This window comes from Spea bombifrons, chromosome 11 (genome assembly GCF_027358695.1).
Source record: "Spea bombifrons isolate aSpeBom1 chromosome 11, aSpeBom1.2.pri, whole genome shotgun sequence".
Classification (NCBI taxonomy): domain Eukaryota; kingdom Metazoa; phylum Chordata; class Amphibia; order Anura; family Pelobatidae; genus Spea; species Spea bombifrons.
The window spans coordinates 31312720-31336286 of record NC_071097.1 but is presented as its reverse complement, the minus strand read 5'-3'; the positions used below and the strand labels follow the sequence as shown (position 1 = coordinate 31336286).

The 23567-nt window shown below is 38.4% G+C and overlaps 1 protein-coding gene across 4 annotated transcripts in view; it reads left to right on the top strand.

The window, feature by feature from the left end:
• The window catches only part of SH3PXD2A (SH3 and PX domains 2A), a 125059-nt gene that overhangs the window by 57268 nt on the left and 44224 nt on the right, over nt 1-23567 (top strand). For 3 of the 4 annotated variants that reach the window (XM_053451166.1, XM_053451164.1, XM_053451165.1), the window contains exon 6: nt 19425-19453. In XM_053451166.1, coding sequence (XP_053307141.1) covers nt 19425-19453 — 29 coding nt within the window. Of the gene's footprint in view, nt 1-19380; nt 19454-23567 lie in introns of those variants that run through there. The other variant, XM_053451167.1, reaches the window with a different exon arrangement.

Here is a 23567-nt window from a genome sequence, read left to right as displayed (position 1 = left end):
ATTCCTTAGATCTGGTGAAGGGACGTAGTCAGGCTGGATCTCTCATGGTGTTCTGGAGGTGACATGCCAAGTGCAACGTGTGAACAAGTCTACCATGAGATGCTGGACCTTGATGTTCATTGTGAAAGAACCATTGTCATCATTGACAGTGGGTCTATGGTGGTTTATTCACTAAAGGGAGTATCAGGAGGGCTGTGGTTTAAACTCTCTCACTTCCTTGTCCATTATGAAGGACCAACACAGGCCAGTTTCTCCAGCATGAAGAGCCGAGCTGGCCCTGTATAATGCAAAATTCTAAGTGTAAGGAGACTTTGACGAAATCTCATTGATTTAACTATACATTTTACAGGGTCACCCAAACTCTTCCTGCAGAACAAGCTTACTGGGGTTTGACCTTCATAACAAATAAACCCCTTTATGCAGAATGTGTGGTTTCAAGGAATAGTCATTGGACTTTTCCCATGGCAATTTCAGAAACGTTATCCTTCAAGCATAAACCTTGGTGGGGGTAAAAGATCTGATGTTAAAGGGATTTCCCTATCAACACCAGTTCCTTGACGTTTGCCGTTCTCCCTTTTTTTTAAATTTGTTGAGTGACCTTACTTCAAAGTGACATCAAAGTTAATTATATCACCAAGACCCTTTACTGAGTACGCAAAGAAGTATTTCACCCTTGGCATTGATTGTAACACAACTGATGAAAAGTGCTGAGATCTTTACATAAAACGAGACACACAAGGGGTTGAACGCGCTGTCGTCACCCACTGAACAAAGAGCCTGCGTTTAGAAGGAAAAAGACGTCCGACATCATAAAAATAAAATGTCAGACGGGTCGCAGTTCCCAGGAGATTCTTAACGAATGCCTATTACGCTTATATACTGTTTTCAAAGGAATAAAGTCACCCCCCCCCGGCTCCCCGTGTGAATTTACTTACGAATAGCACCTGTCGGCTCACTTAAAGATCAGTTTGTATTTAGGTTCAGGATTTACAACGATCTCCCGCCACCCAGTCTTGCAATGTGAGTGCCGAATAATACGCACGACTCATCGGGGATGAAAGGTGAAGCCGCGTATGAAAAGGTTTGCGTGGAAGAACAAATAAGTCTTTCATTTGCAGAACCCCTCGCGTTTTATGTACAAGCCGCTACGGGATAAATTATTCCATTGTCTAAATCATTTTTGATAATTAACCTTTTGAAAACAGGATATAAAGAGAGTTTAACCCCTTAATGACAAAGCCCGTACATGTACGGGCACAAAATGCATTGTTTTTAATGGGTTTAGGGACCGCCCATTGTCCTTAAGGGGTTAAGATAGCAGCATCTAAAAATAACGCCGATCAGTCATTGGGTTGAACATTTCGTATCGGATCATCTATTCAGGGACAGCCTTATTTTTCCTTGTATTGTTTATTTTGGCGAAAGTCACTGATTATATATATATATATATCTATATATATATATATATATACGGTATATATATATATATATATATATATATATATATATATATATATATATATATATATAAATCAATAATAATGATGCAGAATGCTAAACGTTTAGATCCAAGTAAAATTAAAATGTAATTATATGTTTGTATTTATTTAATCGTAACCTATTTTTTTCTGATGCCTGATCCGCAGTAATTGCCCCAAAGTCCCGGCTGGTATTTCTGTTTAACGTTTTCGTGCTATTTTTCTATATGCCGGTGCTCGGTACATAGGCATGCTTCGTGTTGCTTTCTATAGGTAAAATCTATGTTTAGACAGATGTGTCAAGTCTCAGGCGTGTCACATCCAGGTCATAAATTGTAACAAGTGTCATTGATGGCATGTTGACCTGCTACTTTTGCCTTTTCCTTGAAAGGCTTACCCAAAGCCTGATAACGGGTCCTTATCTAATGTTCTTTCACTATGTAGGGTGAAGGGCCTCCGAAAACTATCTCAGTTTATCCACAGACCCACATAGTTTATCTGGCTGGGAGATGTGATGGGATGAAACTAATAAATATAGATAAGAACCAGTTTGCCTATCCAATAAGTACACCCCATGCAGGAGACTGGATAGGTCAATTACATTACATTCTATTAATATAGCACTGTCACATTCTGTGACGCTATTACAATAAGTGAGAATGAAAATTAAACTGACGATAACATTAACGTACGTTAAGACATGCCGGTACAGAACAAGAAGAGGGTCCTTCTCTTGGGATTTCACAATCTGTCAGGAGTTTGAGGGATTATGAGATGGAAGAAGAGGGGCTGTTTGGACGAGGATGATTTGATGGTAGAGAGGGTGAGCCGGAGAAATCCGTGGCGTTGATATCTGGAAGGTGGGTAAGATGGATGGCTTCTTTCACAACGCAGGTTGTGGGTATTAGGAGAATAGATTGTATGCCTCTTGGAATAGGAGGGTTTTTGCTGAGCATTTCAAGCTTAAATAAATAGCTTCTAGAATTCTAGAATATGTACAACACGGGTGAAACCCTGGATACGCAAGCTGTAGGAGGGATACTGGTTGAATATATGGGTTTATATGAATGGATACTTATAGGATAGAGTTGTGTGGTGATGTATCCTCTTGGATTGTGATATAAGATGACCACTACCTGCTAATGGGCTCTTTTGTCCAACCCAAAAAACATACCCATCTTCAAACTATCTAGTCTATTCACAAAGATTTGGGGTTATATGAGAGATACCAGAAATGGAGCAACTCGTCTGTCCGCAAAATGTCGTCTTGGCTGCCAACTTGGTGTAGTTGCGTTGGCTCAAGAGCAGTTTGGCTTTGTGACCAGTTCCTGATTAAGTTAGCACAGTCGAGTGTTACTGTGTTACTGTAATAGTGATTTAATCTGAACATTCCATTACAGAAAGACCTCATCAGTGATTTAGGGATTTACAACAAGTCATGGATTTCCCTAGGTGGCTATTGGCAAATCAATGCATTTGCTGCAGATCGTGCAGAGAGTGAAGAGGTTAAACCTACACACTGTTCCTTATGCAACAGAGAATCAGGGAGGGAAAGTTGGACACATCATATGTTCTTTGTCCGTGTTAGTAAAATCCACAGACCCTACAGAACACAATTAACCGGCATAGCTGCTCTGCATAGACATGAAACAGACTGCCGCTTCCAGATGCCTTTTTAACCCTAGAAATCTACATCCCATCGTACAAATGTAAGTGATTTATACTCCGATAGACTTCGCGATGAACGAGTTATCTTTGAGCATTACATGAATAGCGTAGTAATGTCGTGTTGAATAAAAATGCCTTACCTTTACGTTAAGCTGTATCTGCTGCCTTGGAAATCCCCATCGTTGGTAGTCATGTTATAGTTGGGTGACAGCCAACGCATGCTAGGGGAATTTCTTGTTGATCAAACGCTTTCCCTTTAGCCCTTCATTAGTAATATTAGCCTCAAGTTATGTAGATGATAAGGTCCTTAATATTTCATATAACCATTTATATTATTTTTAATAAGAGCCCAAGCTCGTTCCGTCTTAAAGGGAAAGTCACATGGTCTTTATCTGTAGATGTTGAGGTCACCATTGTTAGCGTCCATGTGATACGTACCCTTACTCCTTCTTCAACACCACATAGAGCTGAATTATTAGTGTTGCTAATAAAGTACTAATTATCTCACGAGAAGTCCCTTGCCTGACATTAGGGCTTCTCGGATGGATTGAAGCCGAAACATTCTATTCTTTAGCACAACTCAATATGATAACGGCTTAAGTGTTGTTGCCTTATAGATTGGGAAGGGCAGCAGAGCTAAAACATATGGCTATATTTAAAAAAAAAAAGAATACAATTGTTTTGACATAGAGCGGAATTTAATTCTGTATATATTATTATGAAGACATTTTTTTCCCTAATGCATTAATCATTTTGTATTTATTCTATAACAGATTGCATATTGTTTCTAAATATGTTAGGTTAATCCCGGAGATAGCTATCTGTGGCTGTTGTACCTTTAACCCACATCACAACAATTCCCATTATCCACGGCTTCTGTATCTGTTACACAAAGAGATGTTTTCATCGGTGGGGACGACACGGATGCCTGTGAGATGACGCAAGGGGTCGTAGCATGTCTCGTACATATCAACAGATGACATATTCTGGTGGTTATTGAAATATTGGCTCTCGTATTTCTCTGTACGTTTTCTACTAGATAACATACAGAAAATGGGACTAGAGACTAAGCTACTCACCAGGGGACTTACTGATCTATGAAGAGTTTGTCTGAAGAAAGGCCAGGATGTGATAAATCTCAAGCCATAAAAAAAGAAGAATCTGGAGTCTTTGTAAATCTAAACTTGATTCCATCCAATCTCCAATCCAAAGGGGGGGGGGGTGTGCTGTAGACTTATGGTAGACCCATTTTGCATAGTAATTGACTTATTTAGGTTGAAAAAAGGCACAAATCCATCAAGTTCTACATTGCAGAAGAAGGCTAACCCCCCCCCCCCATTGCATCTAAGCCTTCTCTCTGTTCTGTAGATGACTTTTGTGGTCATTGTGTTGGGGGTATCTGTGTGTGGTGAACTTTTTGGGGGATCCTGCAACACTTTGGAAGTCAAAGCTCAGTGAAAATTATATTACAAGACCCCCCAAGGTCGGCAGTCAATTCTATCTCTCAGTGAAGTCATTGGGGGTTAGTGCCGCAGACGAGTTGCGTATCCCAAGGCTTAGCCAATGGACCCTTATAGAGTTCTCCATGTAGTCAGCAACTCAGCAACAGCTGGATAACCAACATTGGGTTTCCTCCGATCCAGATAAGTAGTAACATTTACTCGCTTTCATCATACTTTTGCTTGAGCATAGCTTTTGCTGTCATCGGGTTAAAATAAGGACACTGGCGTCTGAGGGTGAAATGAATGTTTGACATCATTACCAAGTTTTCCAGTTCTAAATCGAACGCCCACTTTCCAAACCTCCTGCAACCTCCTGCGCGTGCAGCTGGACAGAGATATTTCTTTTTATTGTTGTTACATGGTAACCATGACTATAATCTTCCAAAGTTCTCCGGGGAGCCATTCTCTATTCCTGGGTGCTAAGTGGACCTCCTCTTGCCAACAGCTGCAAAGTGTGTGGAAAGAAATAGCAAACGGGGGGGGGGGGGAGAATCAAAGTAGGTGGCAGATCTTTACTTTCCACTCCAGCGTTGCACATCAAACAAGCAAAATATCTAATCCTGGTGGGTCACGCTGGCCTGAGCTCAAGTGTTACGAATCTTTGGCATTGAATGGATCCAAATGTTTATTGTGCCATGTCAGCTTTCAGAAGATTTTATTACACTTTCAGTCTCCACGTGGTTGGAACGAATGTCTTCTGGGTCCCCGCATTCCAGGAATGGTGCGGAGCTGCACCTGAAAAACCGACGTCAGGCCGGGTGAATGCCCTTTTAATATATATACATACATACATATATATAATAATAATATATAATAATATAATAATATATATATATAGATACATACATGCATATATAATAATAATATATAATAATATAATAATATATACATACATACATACAAATATATAATATATATATATATATATATACATACATACATATATATATATAATAATAATTCATAATAATATATATATATATATATATATACATACATACATATATATAATAATAACATATAATAATATAATAAAAAAATATATATACATACATATATATAATAATAATACATAATAATATAATAATATATATATAATAATATATATACATACATATATACCGTATAATAATAATATATAATAATATATATATATACATACATACATATATATAATAATAATATATAATAATATAATTATATATATATATACAGTGCTGAACGCTGAACGATGCTCTTTCACCCACTCTGCATAATGTTACAATTTGTATTGAAAAGCGCCGCTAGAAACATTATTCCTAAAACTCTTCAATGCTTGGAACCTTCCAAAGAATAATTCTTACCCCATTCAGATTTTTTTTGCCTGAAACATTAATACAGGCACTGATAGGCTGTTGCCATAGAAACACAAACACTTTTAAAATATTATGTTTATGTGATGGAAGGAAATGATAAAAGGACAGACCAGCTGAGGTTGATCTGCTCAACATATGGCTTAATATTTTAGACATATTTTTACATACAGCGCTACAGAATATGATGGCGCTATATAAAACCATAAATAATAATCAGACTCTGTAGCCCTGTTAGATCAGCGGGGCGATGCTGCTCCTTAAGCACTATCTGTGTTTCTTGAAGTTGTACAGTGCTACGGAATATGATGGCGCTATATAATATTATGGATGGTGGTGTTTTGATGCGTTCCTCTCTGGCACTCAAATAGTTAAGATGCATTGGTGTCCGCTTACTTTAATCCTTTGACTAATTACCCTTTTAAGTGATGGAGGCCAAAGCTTTGACCTCATCCATGAGTGAAGGGTGGTACGTTTAAGTAAGCGGGTTAAAAGCAGGTCTTCCTTTGTTTCCATGCAGGGTCTCAGCTCCATAAATTTGCTTTGACACCATGTCTGACTCTCCTCTTTGCGTTTAACCCCGGCCCGCCTCGGTACTTTAGATCTTTTCTCCCGACATGACTTACAGGTCACATCTGAAATCAACACCGAAGAAATATAGCTGGAGTTTTAATGTCCAATTTCAAGGTGATCACCGTCTTTCTGCTACGGAACCATCTGGCACGGATTTGCCACTTAAAATATGACATACTATCCTCCGTCTTTGTACACAAAGCATTGTACATTAAACGTAGATTTATTATAACTTTAATTATTCATTCATTATATTATTATATCATATATAATATAATTAGATAATAATATATATAGTATATATTATTATATCATATATCATTATATAATATATTATTATATTTCTCATAGTTGACCATTAGCCGGGATCACCAGAGAAATTCCCGGTTGCAAAATACCTAGAAATTCCTAATTTCAAAATTCTATGTTTAATAAGCATTACTAATTTTTAGCACTTCCGGGGCCGAATGGTTCTTTGTCACGTCCGGTATCGCCGATTTTATAAAATAAGTTGATTGGTGGAGATTTTTTATAATGCCGTTGACTAAGGTAAATAAATACCTTTTTTTAAATAATGGAATTCAAAATGGAAAAAAAATCAAGGTGTTTTTGAAATAGAATTTAGGGTTTCAAGGGCCAGTTCCCGGGGACAACGAGTTAATGGGGATGGAAGTTTCAAACAGGGACTGTCCCATGGAAATACGGACACCTGGTCAGGTTTGTAGCTCAAGGCTCCTTTCACGATCTGCCAAGTCTGCGTATTCCGGAGGGTTTGTAGAAACATCTGATTTTTATCCTGCCCAATGCGCATTTCAATTAAAATCAGCTTTATGTTTGTCTGCGGCCAAGGAAATGAGTTTCTCTTATGTCATTTCCTAGGCTCGACCTCCTTTTCCTCTTATCTTTAAAGGTTTATAAATAAAGGCCTTTTCGGCCCCGTATTTCTCTCTAGGAAAGCGTAATAAGCATGAGTCACTGGGTTTTCCGAATATTAAATCCTTCGCTATAATTGACCGGCTGTGATCTGCAAATGAAGCAAAAATACCCCGCGCATGTACGACAGATATGTATATATTTTATATATGAACTGTACATGATGCCTACAGGAAGCAAAGGGTTCTTGTACATTTAAGGGGGACCCCAACCACGGAGTTGGTCTCGTATTCGATTCAGGAGCCGTATGGCTATCCCATTCCTTCTCTGGATTAGCCACTACCACGTCCTCTGGGAGGCTGTTCCGTTTATCTACCACCCTCTCTGTAAAGTAACACTCTGTTTCATTACATCTGAGCCTCTGACCCTCTCGTTTTAGTTCATGACCTCTTGTTGTGACGTTTCGATATTTGTAGGTGTCTGTCTAGGCTGATTTATGGGGAATCCAACCGTAGAATGAATGCGAACCTCGCAACCTCCATTAGAGTAATAGGTTCCCTAAACATTTATTGCGGGCCTGAAGAAGAGCATTGCAACCTCAAGAGCCATTGATCATGTATTTTATATAGAAGTATATGATAATAATAATAATAATAATAACAATAATTGACTCTAAAAATAATGCATTTCATGTTTTAGTGAAAATATACAGCTTTAATAATTATTCCTTTTTTTATTCATTCCAGGGTTCTTACTATTCTTTACAAATATGTGTTTTTTAAAAATAATATTCTTATCAGTAAATTTGTAGCAATCTACCGGTGTATTAAAATATTTTGAGCTGGCCAGCCGCCGCGACACCGCAACAATGTTTCCATAACACGTATGTAATAACAGGTAGCGATCGGCGAGCCCTGGCACGCGAACACGCGAGACAGAAAACGCACCCAATGGTATTACAGACGAGATGAAGCGATCCGTAACTCGCACCGGCAAAAGTCTGCGTTTCTGTTAATCCCGTTTTACAGACATGCGTTTATTAAACTTTTTAGCGCATCTGGGGGTTTTCGGAGACTCTTGCTACAATTTACTGCTGTCAGCTTTTTTTAATTTTTGTTTTCGTCAGATATATTCAGTCTCGCCGGTTGTTATTATGCCCCCTGGCTGGTTAACTTTTAACAGGGTGTATCAAAAATAAATAAAATCCTGTTTTGAAAGAAACATGTCCCCATTTCAAACACATTCACTTAATAGGCAACAAAGACGTTAAAATGTTATCATTTATTGTATATTATATCTTTTTTATATATTATTTTATATAATTGTGTGTGTATATATATATATAATTATTGTATTATATATATATCTATATATATATCTATATAATCGTATAATGAATCGTAAGAGCTGAATTGTGATAAAGGTATCTGTGGCAAGGTTTTTCCAAACACGAATTGCATAATTGGACTTTTCTGAGACTAAAAAGCACATGTCGTCATAGTTTGTCAAGCTATTGCCCCACCTCATTTACCCTATCCTCTCTAGAAATCTTGTAGAAACCCTTGACAGTGGTTGTTTCTGGCAGGCCTATAGAAAGTATAAATTCTCTAGGGGTATAAAGATCGACCCACCCCTTTATGTCATCGATCAATGTAGATTTCATGATGGAGGTGCTGCCGCTTGCTCTTTATTATTATTATCATTATTATTATTATTATCTTTTATTTATATAGCACCAACATATATTTCCGCATCGCTTCTTACAGTCCTTACTTGACAAATCTAGAACTGACTGACTAAGATGAACTGATACATTATGTAAAGAGGGTCCGGCTCGCAAGCTTACAATCTTTATTCGTTTAAACTTTTGTTTCCATTCATTTTACTTCTTTAATACCTATGGGCTCTGGCTCAACAGCCCTTAACATATGTAGATCCCAAACGATAAGGAGGCAATAGGGCCCTGCTTGGGAAAGATTACAATGTCCTACAATCCCAACTATAATTGGAAGATGGTAGGTGAAGACTTACGTCAGCCGGAGGACCCAAAATTAGAGAGCCACGGGCTTAACCCTTTAATTGCTAAAAGCAATTTTTAACTAGAGAAATGCAGCCATTAGGCAGTCGCTTCTATTACAAAATTCAAGAGAGGCTGTTGTGTGCTCCTTGAAAGCCTGAGAAGGTGGAGAACATCTAAACTACGTGAAAATAACGGCACCAAAGGGAAATTATATACAAACAAATGTAATTAAAGTGTTTCCGTATTTATATATCATGTTCTGTAAAGGTTTCTCCTTCTTGCTGTTAACTCATTTGCACATTTAAAATAGAAATTAAAATAAATAAGGTTTCTTAATAAATTGTGCAGGGTGTATGCCTTTCACTTCTCTCAATATAGCTGTTCCATATTTGCCTGCAACAGGACCCATGTCCAACTCATCGGTTATTCTGGATAGCTTCAGCGTTTATTAATTCAAGGAGACGTTTTCATAGTGACATTGTAGCCTAGGTCTGATATTTTGTAGCATATTATTAGTATATTTACTGTTTATAGCCGGCGGCTGTTAAATGATAAAAGATGTGTATTAACTCCTATCTATTTTAAAAGAAGCTATTAATAATCTCTTGCATGGAAAATAGCTGGGGGGAAAGGGCAAATACATAGGGGGGGTGGTTCTGCATTAAAGTTTAATTGCATGTGAAGGCTAGAGTGCCCCTAAAATAGTTGGATGGGGTAACTGCACCACCCAGCAATAACCAGAAGGGTTAAACCTAAATAAATGGATGAATGGATGGAAGGCTTTATATTTCTTTATAGCCTGTATTACAGCGACATCTAGTGGTAAAGACTTCAATTACCGCACACTGCCTGACAGTAGTTTCTTTACATGTTGATCTAAACATTACTGTAACAATACAGCTAGGAAATTGTAAAGATCAAGATATATTCTGCACTTACTGAAAACTTTTTCAATTAAAAGGAGTGAAAGAGGCATTTATCATAGGATGGCTTTTAAACGATTCTTGGTATTGATTGGCTGTCAGTTTCAAGAAAGCATTGCCATTGAAATATTTCAGTCATTGAAATATTATTTTGGGGGGCTATTTAAAATTGATCTCTACAGGTAGATCTCTTCACTGTGGCCCCCAAATAAATGTTCATTTAAAAAAAAATCTGTCCGGGTTCTATATTCTACATCCTGACCTAGACTATTACATAGACGATTACGCAATCTGTTTCTGAAGAACTGGTAGAAGATGCAAGAAAAACTCTGAAAATCAAACTTGGCTACCAGAATCAGTTCCCGGCTGTGTTTTTTTATTTTGTTACGAGAACTGTATTGTGAGGCAGTATATGGAATGTGTTTTTGCTGAGGTAATTGAGCTAAAGAGAGTTTAGCATGTAACATGATACACAGAGTACTGTGGCCCCCATGAGAAACTGATTACTCAAATGTAGCAGTAGCCCACATATGACATCATACTTGCTAAACTTGCCTCTAGTCTATATAGCTGAGGACCGCATAGGAGAGAGTGCTTTATGACATCACAGCTACAAACTCTAGGCACAATATTACCTGGATAGTTTACAGACATATATATATATATACATATATACACATATATACATACATATATACGGTATATACCCTTTGACAATGCAGCATATGTTTAACTAATGCACTTATATAAATTGACGCCAATAAGGTCCTGGAAAAAAACAGAAAAAAAAAATTTCTGTATTAAAGTTTTAAATTTTAAGATCCAACCTCTAAGATTATTTAGAAAGTTCACGGCCAATTTAGATCCGATTCGCCACGTAAATCCGATAGAAATAACACCATTTTTTTTTTATTACTGACTTCCCACCTCCTGCTTTGACTTTTGGTAACAGTAAATGTTCTTTTAATGCTGTTTTCTCACAGCAAGTGGAAAACCGCACATCTGTATCCTTAGAATTCCCCCTAATAATATTATTCAAGCTAATGCCTGAGCTGTCAGGGATCCAGCGATAGATGGCGATTCAATGAATGAGAGGAAGATCGGCGGTAACCTCACAGGACATCTTTACCGATGAAATCAGAGCAGACGGGAGACGCGGATCCATTAAAAGCTCTTTGGGAAATCGTTCGTATACACTTAGTCTTTTCGGAGTTTTCCTTTTGAAATGCAATTTATGGATGTCGTTTAAAGGAACGGTCACCTCTTTTATTTATTACTTTTCTGCCCGAAGTGCTCTTCGCTCTGTAGCATTGGGAAATTCTCTTTTTATGTAAGTTATTATTAGTGGTTGGTTTATATAGCTCCATCATATTCCACAGCGGTGTACAATGGGTAAACAACACACAACAAGTAAGAAATGTACACAATTTTATTTATAAACCCATTTTTTAGTGGGATGCACTCATATTTAAGAAAGAGAGATGGGGGTCCGATGGACTGACCCTCATGAAGGTCTTGTATGAGATAGAAGTGGCAGCCCAGACAATATCTATAGATTTCCACTGGGATTAACGGGATTAATACCCATTGTACAGCGCTACGGAATTTGATGGCGCTATATAAAACAATAAATAATAATAATAAAATTAGAGAACAGCTATAGAAATTGACAGTGAATATTTAATTTAGGGCTGAGATACCTGCCTTCTTCCAAGAGAATATATTATACCATTATCCTCAGTCATTTGCTGCCTGGGAGTTATGAAAAGGATTGTTTCTACTGACCCAAACATAGACTATTATCATTATTATTATTATTATTTTTATATATACTCAGTGCTTCTTACAGTCCATGCATTCACATGGTCTGACAGAACTAGAACTGACAGACTAGGTAAGGAAGGCCCGACTCGCAGGACTCCCTGTTATAGGCCACACATTTGCTTGCATTTTGAAATAATAAATAACAAATAAACATGTTTATGTTAATCTTGGCGTTATGTTCTGATAAGAGGCAGCACATTATTATATATAATGGATATTATAGATAAGGGAGTCAGTGGGAGGCTTGCTCAGTTTGACCAGTAGATGGCAGCACCTCTGTCCCGATTGCTTTAGATACAGAGCAGTCCGTGCTCTCTGATACCGTGCAGAAGACGCAGTGCCCCCCACCGGGACGTATGCGCTAATAGAGGGGTGTACGTTTACGTCCGGCGCTTAAATCAATTCTGGTTTGGGAATAATTGCAGAATAATGGTGTGTGCAAAGTCTCCTGTTCAACAGCTCTATGATAGCAAAGTGAATTGGTACGGGGTTCTCTAAAAATGGTCACAATTCAAAAGCTGTCAGGACTCTAACATACAATATACAGAAATTACGTGTGTGTCGTGTCAATTTTCCTGTTTTTAATTTTACGAATATTAGCAAAAGCGGATTAATAGCAGATACCCATTGTTAGTCCTTTTTGTAACAAGCAACAATACCGCTAATAACTTTTTCTACTAATGTGGAAAAAAATGTGACATTTTCTTTCTTAGGTGCAATTTCTTTGGTATTATTATTTTTGTGTCGTTTAGGCAGCAGAATGGCCGTTTTATGTACCGCTGAATGGTTGCCGTTCTCAGTTAATACATCAGATGGCGAATTTACTATTGAATTCTGTGCGGCTTTTCAGCCTTCAAAATATGAATCAAGTCTACAATGTCTCTCAAGTCTATAATGCTTAATTGAGTTTTCCATTAGCTGCGCTGGAGGAAGATAATCTCTATTTCAAGCTCTCACTTTGAGTCTGCTGTTACAGGCGTCACCAATAAACATTAATATGTAATTAACATGAGGCAATATCCTCCTCTTGTTCTGGAAAAAAATGGAATGACTACTGGTTTTGTGTCCATGACCTTAGGGCCACTTGGTATCCACAAAAGTTCTGTTGTAAGCCATCCGGTGAAAATTTTCACATTTGAAGCTTGTGTTGAAATTCTCCAGATGCCCAACAAAATGTCACATTCACCCCTCCCCCCCTGCATAGAACAGAGATATGAAAAAACAGGAAAAAACGATGATCATGGGTGGCATATTTCCATTAATCACGATGTAGATGGTCGAGAAAGACCTCTCGTGTCCTATCAGCAACCGAGGCGGCTGAAGTTTTTTAACTTCAAAGAAGAGGAAGGGTTACGCGCCATTCTTTTCTCATAACCACCAATTCCGATGCAAGAATGTTGAGAGCCTTCTCCTAATGTCAACATTCAAAGGTGTTCGTAAAACACATTTTCAGAAGGTATGAAAGATTATTTTCATGCTCAATCATCTCAACGTCTGATTAAGATCATAACGTTTTGTTTTGCACCCTTTGCTATTGACTGGTTGTTAGCATGCAGTTTAACGTTATTTTTTACATAGTCTTGGATGACATGGATTGTTCTTGGTGTGTAAAATAAGCCACTTCCCTCACATTGTGAAATGGAGCAACACTATCCAACGTGGTTGTTAATTCGGATACTAAAATATCTTTTGCCAGATATGCCATATTTTATTCCGAGCGCTCCCCTGGTTCTGGCAGGATAAGGTTGGAGACTAGAAGAACATTCCAAGAAGAAGGGGCATCTTACTTGATAAAGACCTCATTGTGAGGTCGAAACGTTGTTGGTGTTGTCCTTCAATAAATCTGCCTGAGCTGGAACCCTTGAGTGCCTGGAGCCTTTATTTATTAAGAAGGGACATCATAGTCACGATGGCTCCATGCATTTTCCATATATGTGGTTAAAACACATGTGGTAGTTTGAGTGTCCTTTTAAATGTTAACCACAAGACCTAATCCCTAATTGACGTTTGCCCGCCTCTCCATAATGGATTTATCCTGCAACCGTTTTATTTACTCCAAGACACACAAGCAAATGCGGTTTTGATGACTGGGTGGAAAATTCATTTTTGGACAGCAAAAACTTCTTGGGACTTCTTTGGTGAAAATCTGGCCCACCACAGTCCTAAACGAGTCCTAAACATTATATCCAATCAGCAAAGAGCTGTCTAAGCTACGGTCAGCTCCCGTCATTCTCACCGGCCGGATTGAATCAATTACTAGCCAGAGGCTAATGGAAACTTCCAGCCCTGTTGAAGGAGACAGTTTCAGCGGGGAAGACGGGACTGGCCAAAAATGCGGAGAAAGTGTTGGACGTGTTTCTACATCTGATATTTTGTTTATATTTTACTATATTTAGCTTGTATTTTTTATTTAATAATCCTTGGCACATCTCGGATGAATCTCTGTGTCATGCACTCTCTAGCCAAGTGTTTGGTTTCATCTCTAATGATTCTTCTGGCAAAGTATTTTAGCAGACTCTGTCTCTTGAAACTCCATAAATAATGTTATCAATTTAGCAAATGGCACAGAAAACGAATATGCCTGGCACCGTTTTATACTCTATATTATAAAGTTATGAAATGTTCCTTTTTCTGTTAATTACCGGTTACAAAGTTGCAATTTTCTATCAAAGAGACAGAAGGATGTTGGACTTTAGATGCCTTTGGGACAAAACTATGGCCTTTAATCCACGGCCAGTATAACACATTGTAACGAGAAGACCTTTAGACATCTCTCTGCCTTCAAGTCCTCAAGTTTGTGTTACTTTAGTGCATTCCTGCAAATATCCCTCCATCAAAATACTCTTTATTTATAAATTCCCTTTGTTGGGAGAACTTAGATTTTGAGCTGTAATAATTAAACCCTGGTGTTAAAGACTCTCTTATATATTCTAGATGGAATGTTCATTTTCCACGGTTTAATCTTTGCACTAAACAAGTCACTTCTGTAAATTAACACTTTTTTTTTTTTTTTTTTACACTTTCTGGCTAATTCATTAAAGTCAAGTGACTTTTGTTTTATTCCCATGGAAAACTTTCAGTTAATAGCAGACAACCTGACCCTGGCGGTTTTAAATTACGTATTTAAACCAGAATGTATGCAATTTATATAGGAAAGGGTTGGCATGATTAGCGAATCCTTGTTTTGCCAACCAAGGCGCCATTTTTAATTTTTCCAATGCATAGACCATCTGTTAAGGGTCAATTATTCACCTGTTCTGGGTAAATCTAAATTCTGTTGAAAATATAAATTTCTTCTGGGGCTCAAATTGTCTTCTATTACTCGAAAGTCAATGTGCAAGTAATTCTTAGATGCATAGAACCAAATCTATAAGTTGATCTATGGCAACCTCTGTTTTATTACGGATTGCACAGTGGAAACGGGTGCCTGAAGACTATTTTGGGTGGGGGATATTGGTTGACATTTGGCCCCCTTAAAGACTTCAGTGCCCCCCATTTTTGGAAGGGAACCAAGAAGGTCCAGCCCTTCCTTGGTTTTACCAGTAAGGGAAGGAAGGGGCTCCATATCCCCTATTGCAGTGCGAAGAAGAAGATGAGGGACCTGGTGTCCTCTATGGTCTTACGTGGTCTTACTTTTCCTTACTTGATAAACAAATAGCCTAGCCTTAAAACTAATCATAAACACACCATATCTTTATTTACGTTCTTCCATTTAAAAATATAATAATTCCTGGAAGAAATTAAGTTAAAGGAACTCTGCTTTATATGACTTGTCAATTTATTGAGGGATAGTGTTCATTTACGACCCTCTCTCGCTGCAGACTTGCATCCTAAGTAGGGGGAAATCTTATTTGTCACCGGAAAAAACAAGTTGTTCCTTCCCAATAATGCTTAACCCCAGATGTTAAGTATTATTGGGAAGGCAGTGACGTTTAACGTTATTGCTAAACATCCAGATGTTAATATTCATGCCCCTTTGCATGCAATATTCCATTTCTGTAGCTAAAAAACCAGGTACGATGTTCTCTTAAAACGCGTTGTCCTTCGGGATTTGTTTGTGCAAGGTTTAGAACTTGGCTCGTGAAGTCCATGCGTATCAGCGGGATGCCCCTGGCCACAGTGTGAGGCAATGTATAGTGATACAGGATTAAAGTCGGCGAGAGCGGCCGGCCATTGCGTGATGCATCCGAGTCTTTATCCCACCAGGGGAGAAGCTCCTCTGATTTAAAGACTGGGGCCCCCTACTTTCTACTAAGTTACGCTTCTCTCTCTTCAAAGACTGAAACGCAATAACAGGAATTCGGTGGATAAGCAGAATTTAAAGCCTTCTGACATCACGGTGAATCCCAGGGCATATGGATAATAAAACTACTAGCCAGACGTTATCCATCATAATCACTGATCGGGAAGGAATAATCAGCAAAGTTAAGGGATCCCTACATATTGTGTGTTATACTTGTGAACTATTTAATAGGTAACAATTTTGTGTTGGTCACCCTGCGCTTCTCCATGTTTTAATGTGCAGCTCCTATCATGTGGATTATGGGAGATGCAGTGTGGCATATGGGGGTGCATTCTTCCAGCTCCCCCCCAGTCCATGCACCCCCAAAAAGCTGCCTGGCTCCCCTGGCACCAAAACCGTCCCTGAGCAATTCAACAAATGGTTCAAAGCCAAAAAAAAAGGACAATATAAACAGAACAAAGACAAACCAGATGCGCAGCTTAATGTCCAAGTTTAACTCATGTACCCACGATCATACGTCACACACATATAGCACAGATATTTATTTCACATATGGAACATCATTATGCTGACCGTTCAAAGAGTACAAAGAATGCATGCGGCCAGGGGGGTCCTGCTGTGAGCAAATATGAATTGGGACGCGTCTTCTGTTTAAAGTTCCTATATTTGATCAAGGAAAATAAAACATTGATGCACGTTTTTTCTCGACTCATCAAATTCCAGAATATTTCTGGGGCCCCCTCCTCGTTTTTTTTCTTAATAAAAATAACATTTAGTCACCAAGAAGGCGCCTCGTAGATGTAGCGCGTACCAGTCAGGGGTCTATCTTGACTTAAAACCTTTTTTTTTTCATCCAATCCCAGTTATTCTATTGTGGATTAAGCTGATACAAAGTTTCATTTCGATCTTTAGTTGTGTTTGTTTAACAAACACCTTGAGTCGATCAGGACATTGTATCTAGTTAATGCGACGCTAATGTAGATTTTATAAGGACAAAAAGACGGAAAAATAAATTTCTTGTTTTTTTTAACCCCTTAAGGACAATGGGCGGTCCCTAAACCCATTGAAAACAATGCATTTTGAGCCCATACATGTACGGGCTTTGTCATTAAGGGGTTAAAATAATATTTTTTTTCATCGTGTGTTGAATTAAGTGTATTATCTTTGGGGCAAACATAAAAATACATAAAGAATAACCACGCAAGATCATATTTAGATCTGTAAGTTGTATATAATAATATAATATATAAAATAATAAATATATATTATAATATATAATAATATATAATAATATATTAAATAACATATACAGTATAATTATATACATTAGGGTTAGTATGGTATGGATCTGTAATATCCATAGTCATTATTATTATAATTGTTTTAGCCCAATTTAAGAATGCAACTCCTGCTTTTAATATTTGTCTTTGGTTATCATTCAAATTTTTTTTTTTAAATAAACATAACAACAGTTTGGTTATTTACTGGAATTTATCTACATAAATTGAATAGAGAGCAGAAAATTTAATCCTTGAGTGGCAGACTAAAACAAAGCGGTTTATTTTACTGTATCAGGCGTAGCAATGAATTACATTTATTTTTATTTAAACTACCATTTATTTTGTGTTCATTTTTCCTTGCCATGTTATTTTATGTTTTTGACCTCGGCTATAATGCTTCAGCGGAATTCTTAGTTACCCCTGGGGGAGGCGGTCCTTACTATACCCCCCAGATCCGCACAGTGGGACTGCCCCGTTATTTATCCGTGTCTCAGGTTGTAGACTCCAGTAAAAGTCAGCATGAAATGCCAGCAACGACCTCCTACTCATTCTTTACAACTCACTCCTCGTCGCTCAGAGGATTACATCTTCAGCCTTTCAGCCGCCAGTTTAATTGTTTTATCCTCGTAATATTTAACGCTCGCTCGTCGTCTTCAGTTCTATTTGTGAGGCAAAAAAACGACTTTGACCTTACAAGCCCATCCTTTGCCATTAATGGATCTCTGTTTCCAAAACAAAGGCTTTCACATTAGAAGAAGAGGTCATTATGTAGAGGGATAGAGGCGTGGAGGTAATCTAAGGAAGTCTTAATTTACTGAGAGGGTAGTAGATGAGCGGAACAGCCTCCCAGCAGAAGCTGCAATGGTTAATACAGTGATGAAATGGAAACATGCATGGGATAGGCATACGGCTCCTGAATCTGAGACCAACGACTGATTAAGGTTTCACAGCAGGAAAACCTGCTGAATGGGTCTGATCTGCAGATCGGTTCTGTATTTCTACTGTAACGCCTGTGGGTTAACCCTTGAGTGGCAGACTTAGACTGTGTTAGGTTTCAAACCTAAGACTATCACATATTTTTTTAATAAAGCTCCAAATTGTAGAACGTAAGATATATTGAGCAGAACCCTTTGTAAATAAAAATCCAGTGGAAATCCTAGTTTTAATCCAATTTTTAATCCATTAGCAAATCTTACTCGAGAATGATGTTCAACTATTATCATTCGTTCATTAATTCACAAGACAAACGTAACGTATTTGTTGTAATAAAAATGGGATGTAAATAAAGCCTACCTGGTTTTAAATAAAAGATCGTCTTTTAATTTAACGACATTTGGTTAATTCATTTTTTTTCCGGATTTTATATTCTGTTTTTACTGTAAATGCAATAAATCGGTACTCATGCAGCAAGCTCCCCGGGTCCCTCGGTAGATCGTGTAAAGGGTCTTTGTACAATCCGGGGATGCTCCTCCGTATAGTTAAGGGATGGAGCCGTCTGTCATCAGGTCACATGATGCTTCTGGAGCAGCTGCTTGGAGATGCTGATTTTGGTCCTGTCGATTCAGCGTCGTTCAGCCCGAGCTCCCAGAAAGAAGAACTGTTCGGACCGCTTAGGGGGGCTTTTGCTTTATGGTGGTCTTCCGTACCCTTTCACTAACCATGTCTATCTGCTGCTGTTTCTTTTTCAGGGATTATGGATCATCCAAGAGAAAATCAGGTAAGAACGCCCAACGTTTACCTTCTTGCCTCTGCATGTTGCGTCGCGTCCTCCTGTTGCATGAACCCCTCCGGTACAGATTCTCCATACACCCTATGGGTGCCGGAGGTCCTCGGTTTGTCTTAAATACCCCCGTTAACCCTTAAATCACTGCAGATAACTCTCTTCTCTTACCACTCCTTCTTTGTACAGACTCTCAATTCATCACTCAAGTGATCCTATATTCTATCCTATTCTATCCTATATAAGTCAGACCGCATCTCACTGTCCATTCAATACAATGATCATTTTTGATGCAACACAGACCCAGCATTGACGGGGCATAATGAGAAATTAACTCTTTGCGTGTCAATGTGTGATCCGAATGTTTTGCGCAACTATGTGGCATGGTTGATATGATCCTGGAATATATTATTGCTGTAATTAATATCTAAACGTTATCGATGTCATTATTTTTATATAATAAGGGAAACGGGGCTCTCCGTGCCCCAAGGGATTTTAAAGCACCCTTGCTTAAATTGCAGGAGCGTCTGTGACATGTATATATAACAAGCTAGAGATTAACGAGGAATCCCCCCGTGTAAAAATGCTATTGATCGGTCATCTACTAAGTGCACTCAGTGTGGGGGCCACAGGTGGACCTCGCCGCTGTTCTGATTCATAGCTCTAGGAGCTCATTAAGAAAATGTGACGCTCGTGCATATACCTCGATGGGTGAATTGTTCATCTGGTGAAATGCACGCGTTTAGAAGAAATGGGAGCATTAGAACGGAGCGTTAACCCTTTTAACACGCCTTAGGATTAGAATGCTGCTCTCGCGCATTCAGAATGTTCAGTGCATGTAATAATGCACTTGAAGAACATGTTGTGGTTTTTAGCGGTTGCTACATGTAAAATTGTTATCACCGTTCATAATTCTTAAACATCGGTCTCTCCCAGGCTTTTGACGTTCTTGGCATGTTAGAACAGCGCATTTATGATACCGTTACTCTCTGTACCCTGTGTGTAGAATGCTTCCTTTGGTTCCTTCCCTGTAAGATTCCCCTTTGGAACACCGAAGGATCATTCCTTAATTCTTATTCTTCTATAGCTATTTGGTACTCGAAGGTTCAGTGATACACTTGAATAAGCATCATGGGTTAATTGCTGATTCGGTCAGCTCATCTTATGTCGTTAAGCACCAATGTTCATGCAGGATAACGTGTTAGCGATGGTTGTGGCCTGGAGCTGGATGTAGTTTTACAGAACCTCTAGATTGTAAGCTCCATTGAGCCGGGTCCTCCTCACCTGTTGTTTCTGTAAGTCAGATTGTTATGTTACATACTACTTGTTATGTCCTCTCTTCCCTTTGTACAGCGCTACGGAATAAGATAGCGCTATATAAAACAATATTTAATAATAAATAGCAGTAGTTCATAAAGCTGTTTTTACATCCCAGTCTATGTGAAGTGCATTCATTGGACATGGATATGATGGAAATGATAATCCTTCAAAAAGACAAATGTTTCCAAGCGGTACCATGTTTGGGCTCTGAACTGAGAAATGATAACGTTTACTGCTTGTACAGGTTCCGCTTACTTATGTGGCTTGAATTAGGTTTCGAAGGCCTGAGGGTGTAAGGAAAGAAGTGGTTTCTTTGCTTACACATATAAAGATAACTGTTACACTTATATCTGAGATCTCTCTGGGTTTGACCCGTAGTCTCCCAGCAGAAGCAGTAGAGGTTAATACTATAAAAATAATTTAAACATGGATGGGAATATGGCTATAGACCAAGGACTGATTGAGAGTCTTTACAGCAGGAAACAATAGGTAGACTAGATGGGCCGAACGGTTCCTCCCTGGCGTTGTATATAAATATATATATATATATATATATATATATGTGTGCACATATGTATGGATACAGTGATGTTATTTCACTTTGGGGCTGCACTAGGCCCAATCTAGGATGCCCCAGCTGCCTCCCGCTCGGCGGTCAGCCCCCAGGGTACAATAATGGGGTTATGCGCCTTTAAGAAACGGAGCGCCATATACCCCCACTGTGTGCCTTTTTTAATGAAATTTATGGAGGCTGTGCTGAGCCGGCACCGTTTCCATAGTGTAAAGAGCCCGGTTGGACAGATCAGATCTCTCCCTTGTAACCAGCCCATTGTGCAGAAGGACACTGGGGGGCTTAATCACTTGAGAGGGAAATCTGCCCCATGTTTTTGTACCCGGAGACTGCCGGTCCCCTGGACCTGCTTCCCCAGGCCTATGTCACTGTATATATATACAGATTTACCGTTAGCATTCCAAACTATTTGGCAGCACCCAAAGCCTTTTGTGCATTTGCGCAATTCTTTTTTTTTTTTTTTTTTTTGACGAGAGGTCGATAAAATAAAACCACATTTTTCCACTAACCGCTGATTGCTTTAAACTTTAATTACAGTGGCAGAAAATGAATTTATTCTTCAAAGACTCCTGCACTGTAATGTTTTCCATAGCCATTTTCCAGCAATAAAGATTGAATTATGAATTGTGCTCCTCCTCTCCGAGTAGCTTCTCCTCCGCTGCTGTCTGTCGGTCTCCTACTTCATAGCATTTGGCCAAAACACAGGAGATCCTTTTAGTCCTTTGGAACAACTCTTTAAAATAAATAATCAAAAAATAAATAGAACCATAAAGCGATTTATAAATTAACGAAAAAATATTGAATTAGAAGAAGTGCAATTTTATGATAAAAAAAAAGAATATATGAATTTTAGGATTTCTTCTTTTGTGCACAATATATGTATGAGTAACCCACCTACAAGAATATGTATAGTTATGCATGGGAGGGTATTGCAGCTCTCCCCCTGTTGGGCAAGCGGCATCAAAAAGGGGTGGGGCTAGCACTTGTGGGCAGGGCTATGCTTAATTAGAGAAAAAAAGAAGCAGACTCAGAGACCCCGGGGAAGCCGTGCTTCACCTGGAGACTCCGAGTCAAACCCAGAGAGTTCCTCGGTTTGTGTATGGGCCAGCAGGAGAACATTTTCAGACCCCCACTACAAGGGAGACTTTGGGTCCCATTTTCCCGTATCCGCTGACATTTATGTAAAAATTGCATTTTGTGTGTCATATTAAGCATTATTGTGTAACTCTGCAGAGAAGGAAAGCACAAAGCGGCTCATTGATAAGAGTTGTTTTTGTATTTGGGCTGGTATGATGATTTCATGCGGTCTCTGATGGTGAAGGATTGTATTGTCCCTCATTCTGTATCACATGCTAGTACGGACGCGGCATTTACATGCAACCAAAACAACGCATTTAAATATGGGACTGACTTCCAGGGACTGCTCAGTGATAAAGCGCCATAAACACTTAAACAACGATATATGTTATTGAGACAAGGCTTGTAGTCAATTTTTCTAGATCTTTCTGAATACAGTCAATAAGAGAGCATTATTATTATCTTTAATAATAATGATAATAATAATAATGACGTTTTATGTGCATTATATTAAAATATTCAAAGACTGTCATCAAATCTTTTTCATTATTCAATAGAGCTCTCTTTCGCTATATATATATATATATATATATGTATATATATATATATATATATATATATATATATATATGTGTGGTATAGCATGTCATTTAACTTGTCATGCTTTCTTTTGTATGTACAATAAAATGTTACAACCAATCAGAAAGAGACCTGGTGCCGACTGGTTGTTAATAAACAGTGAAAGTTCTAATTACAATGGCCCATAGAAACATATTCTAGCTCATAATCCCAGCTGTCACATTTTGAGTGACGATGGTGTTAGCGTGCATTGTTGATTCATAAAAATACTATAGACGTAGCCATTGTAGAAATGCTTTCCTACACTGTAACTGGGAGTGACTGTCTTAAGTGTGTCCTTATCTTCATATCAAAGTTGAGTGGAGCTCTGTGGAATGCATGTTAAAATAAAAGGCAGTTGTTAAGGGAGTCGAGTGTTGAAGCTGCTCCTTTTCCCATCCCCACACTTTCACCCGTCTTCCTTTAACATCCGTAGAACCAGCTTTTGATCCTGTTATTTTTAGCTTGTGAGATCCCACAAGTCATTCTCAACAATGTCCTAATGTCAGGGGAGGTTTGTTTCAG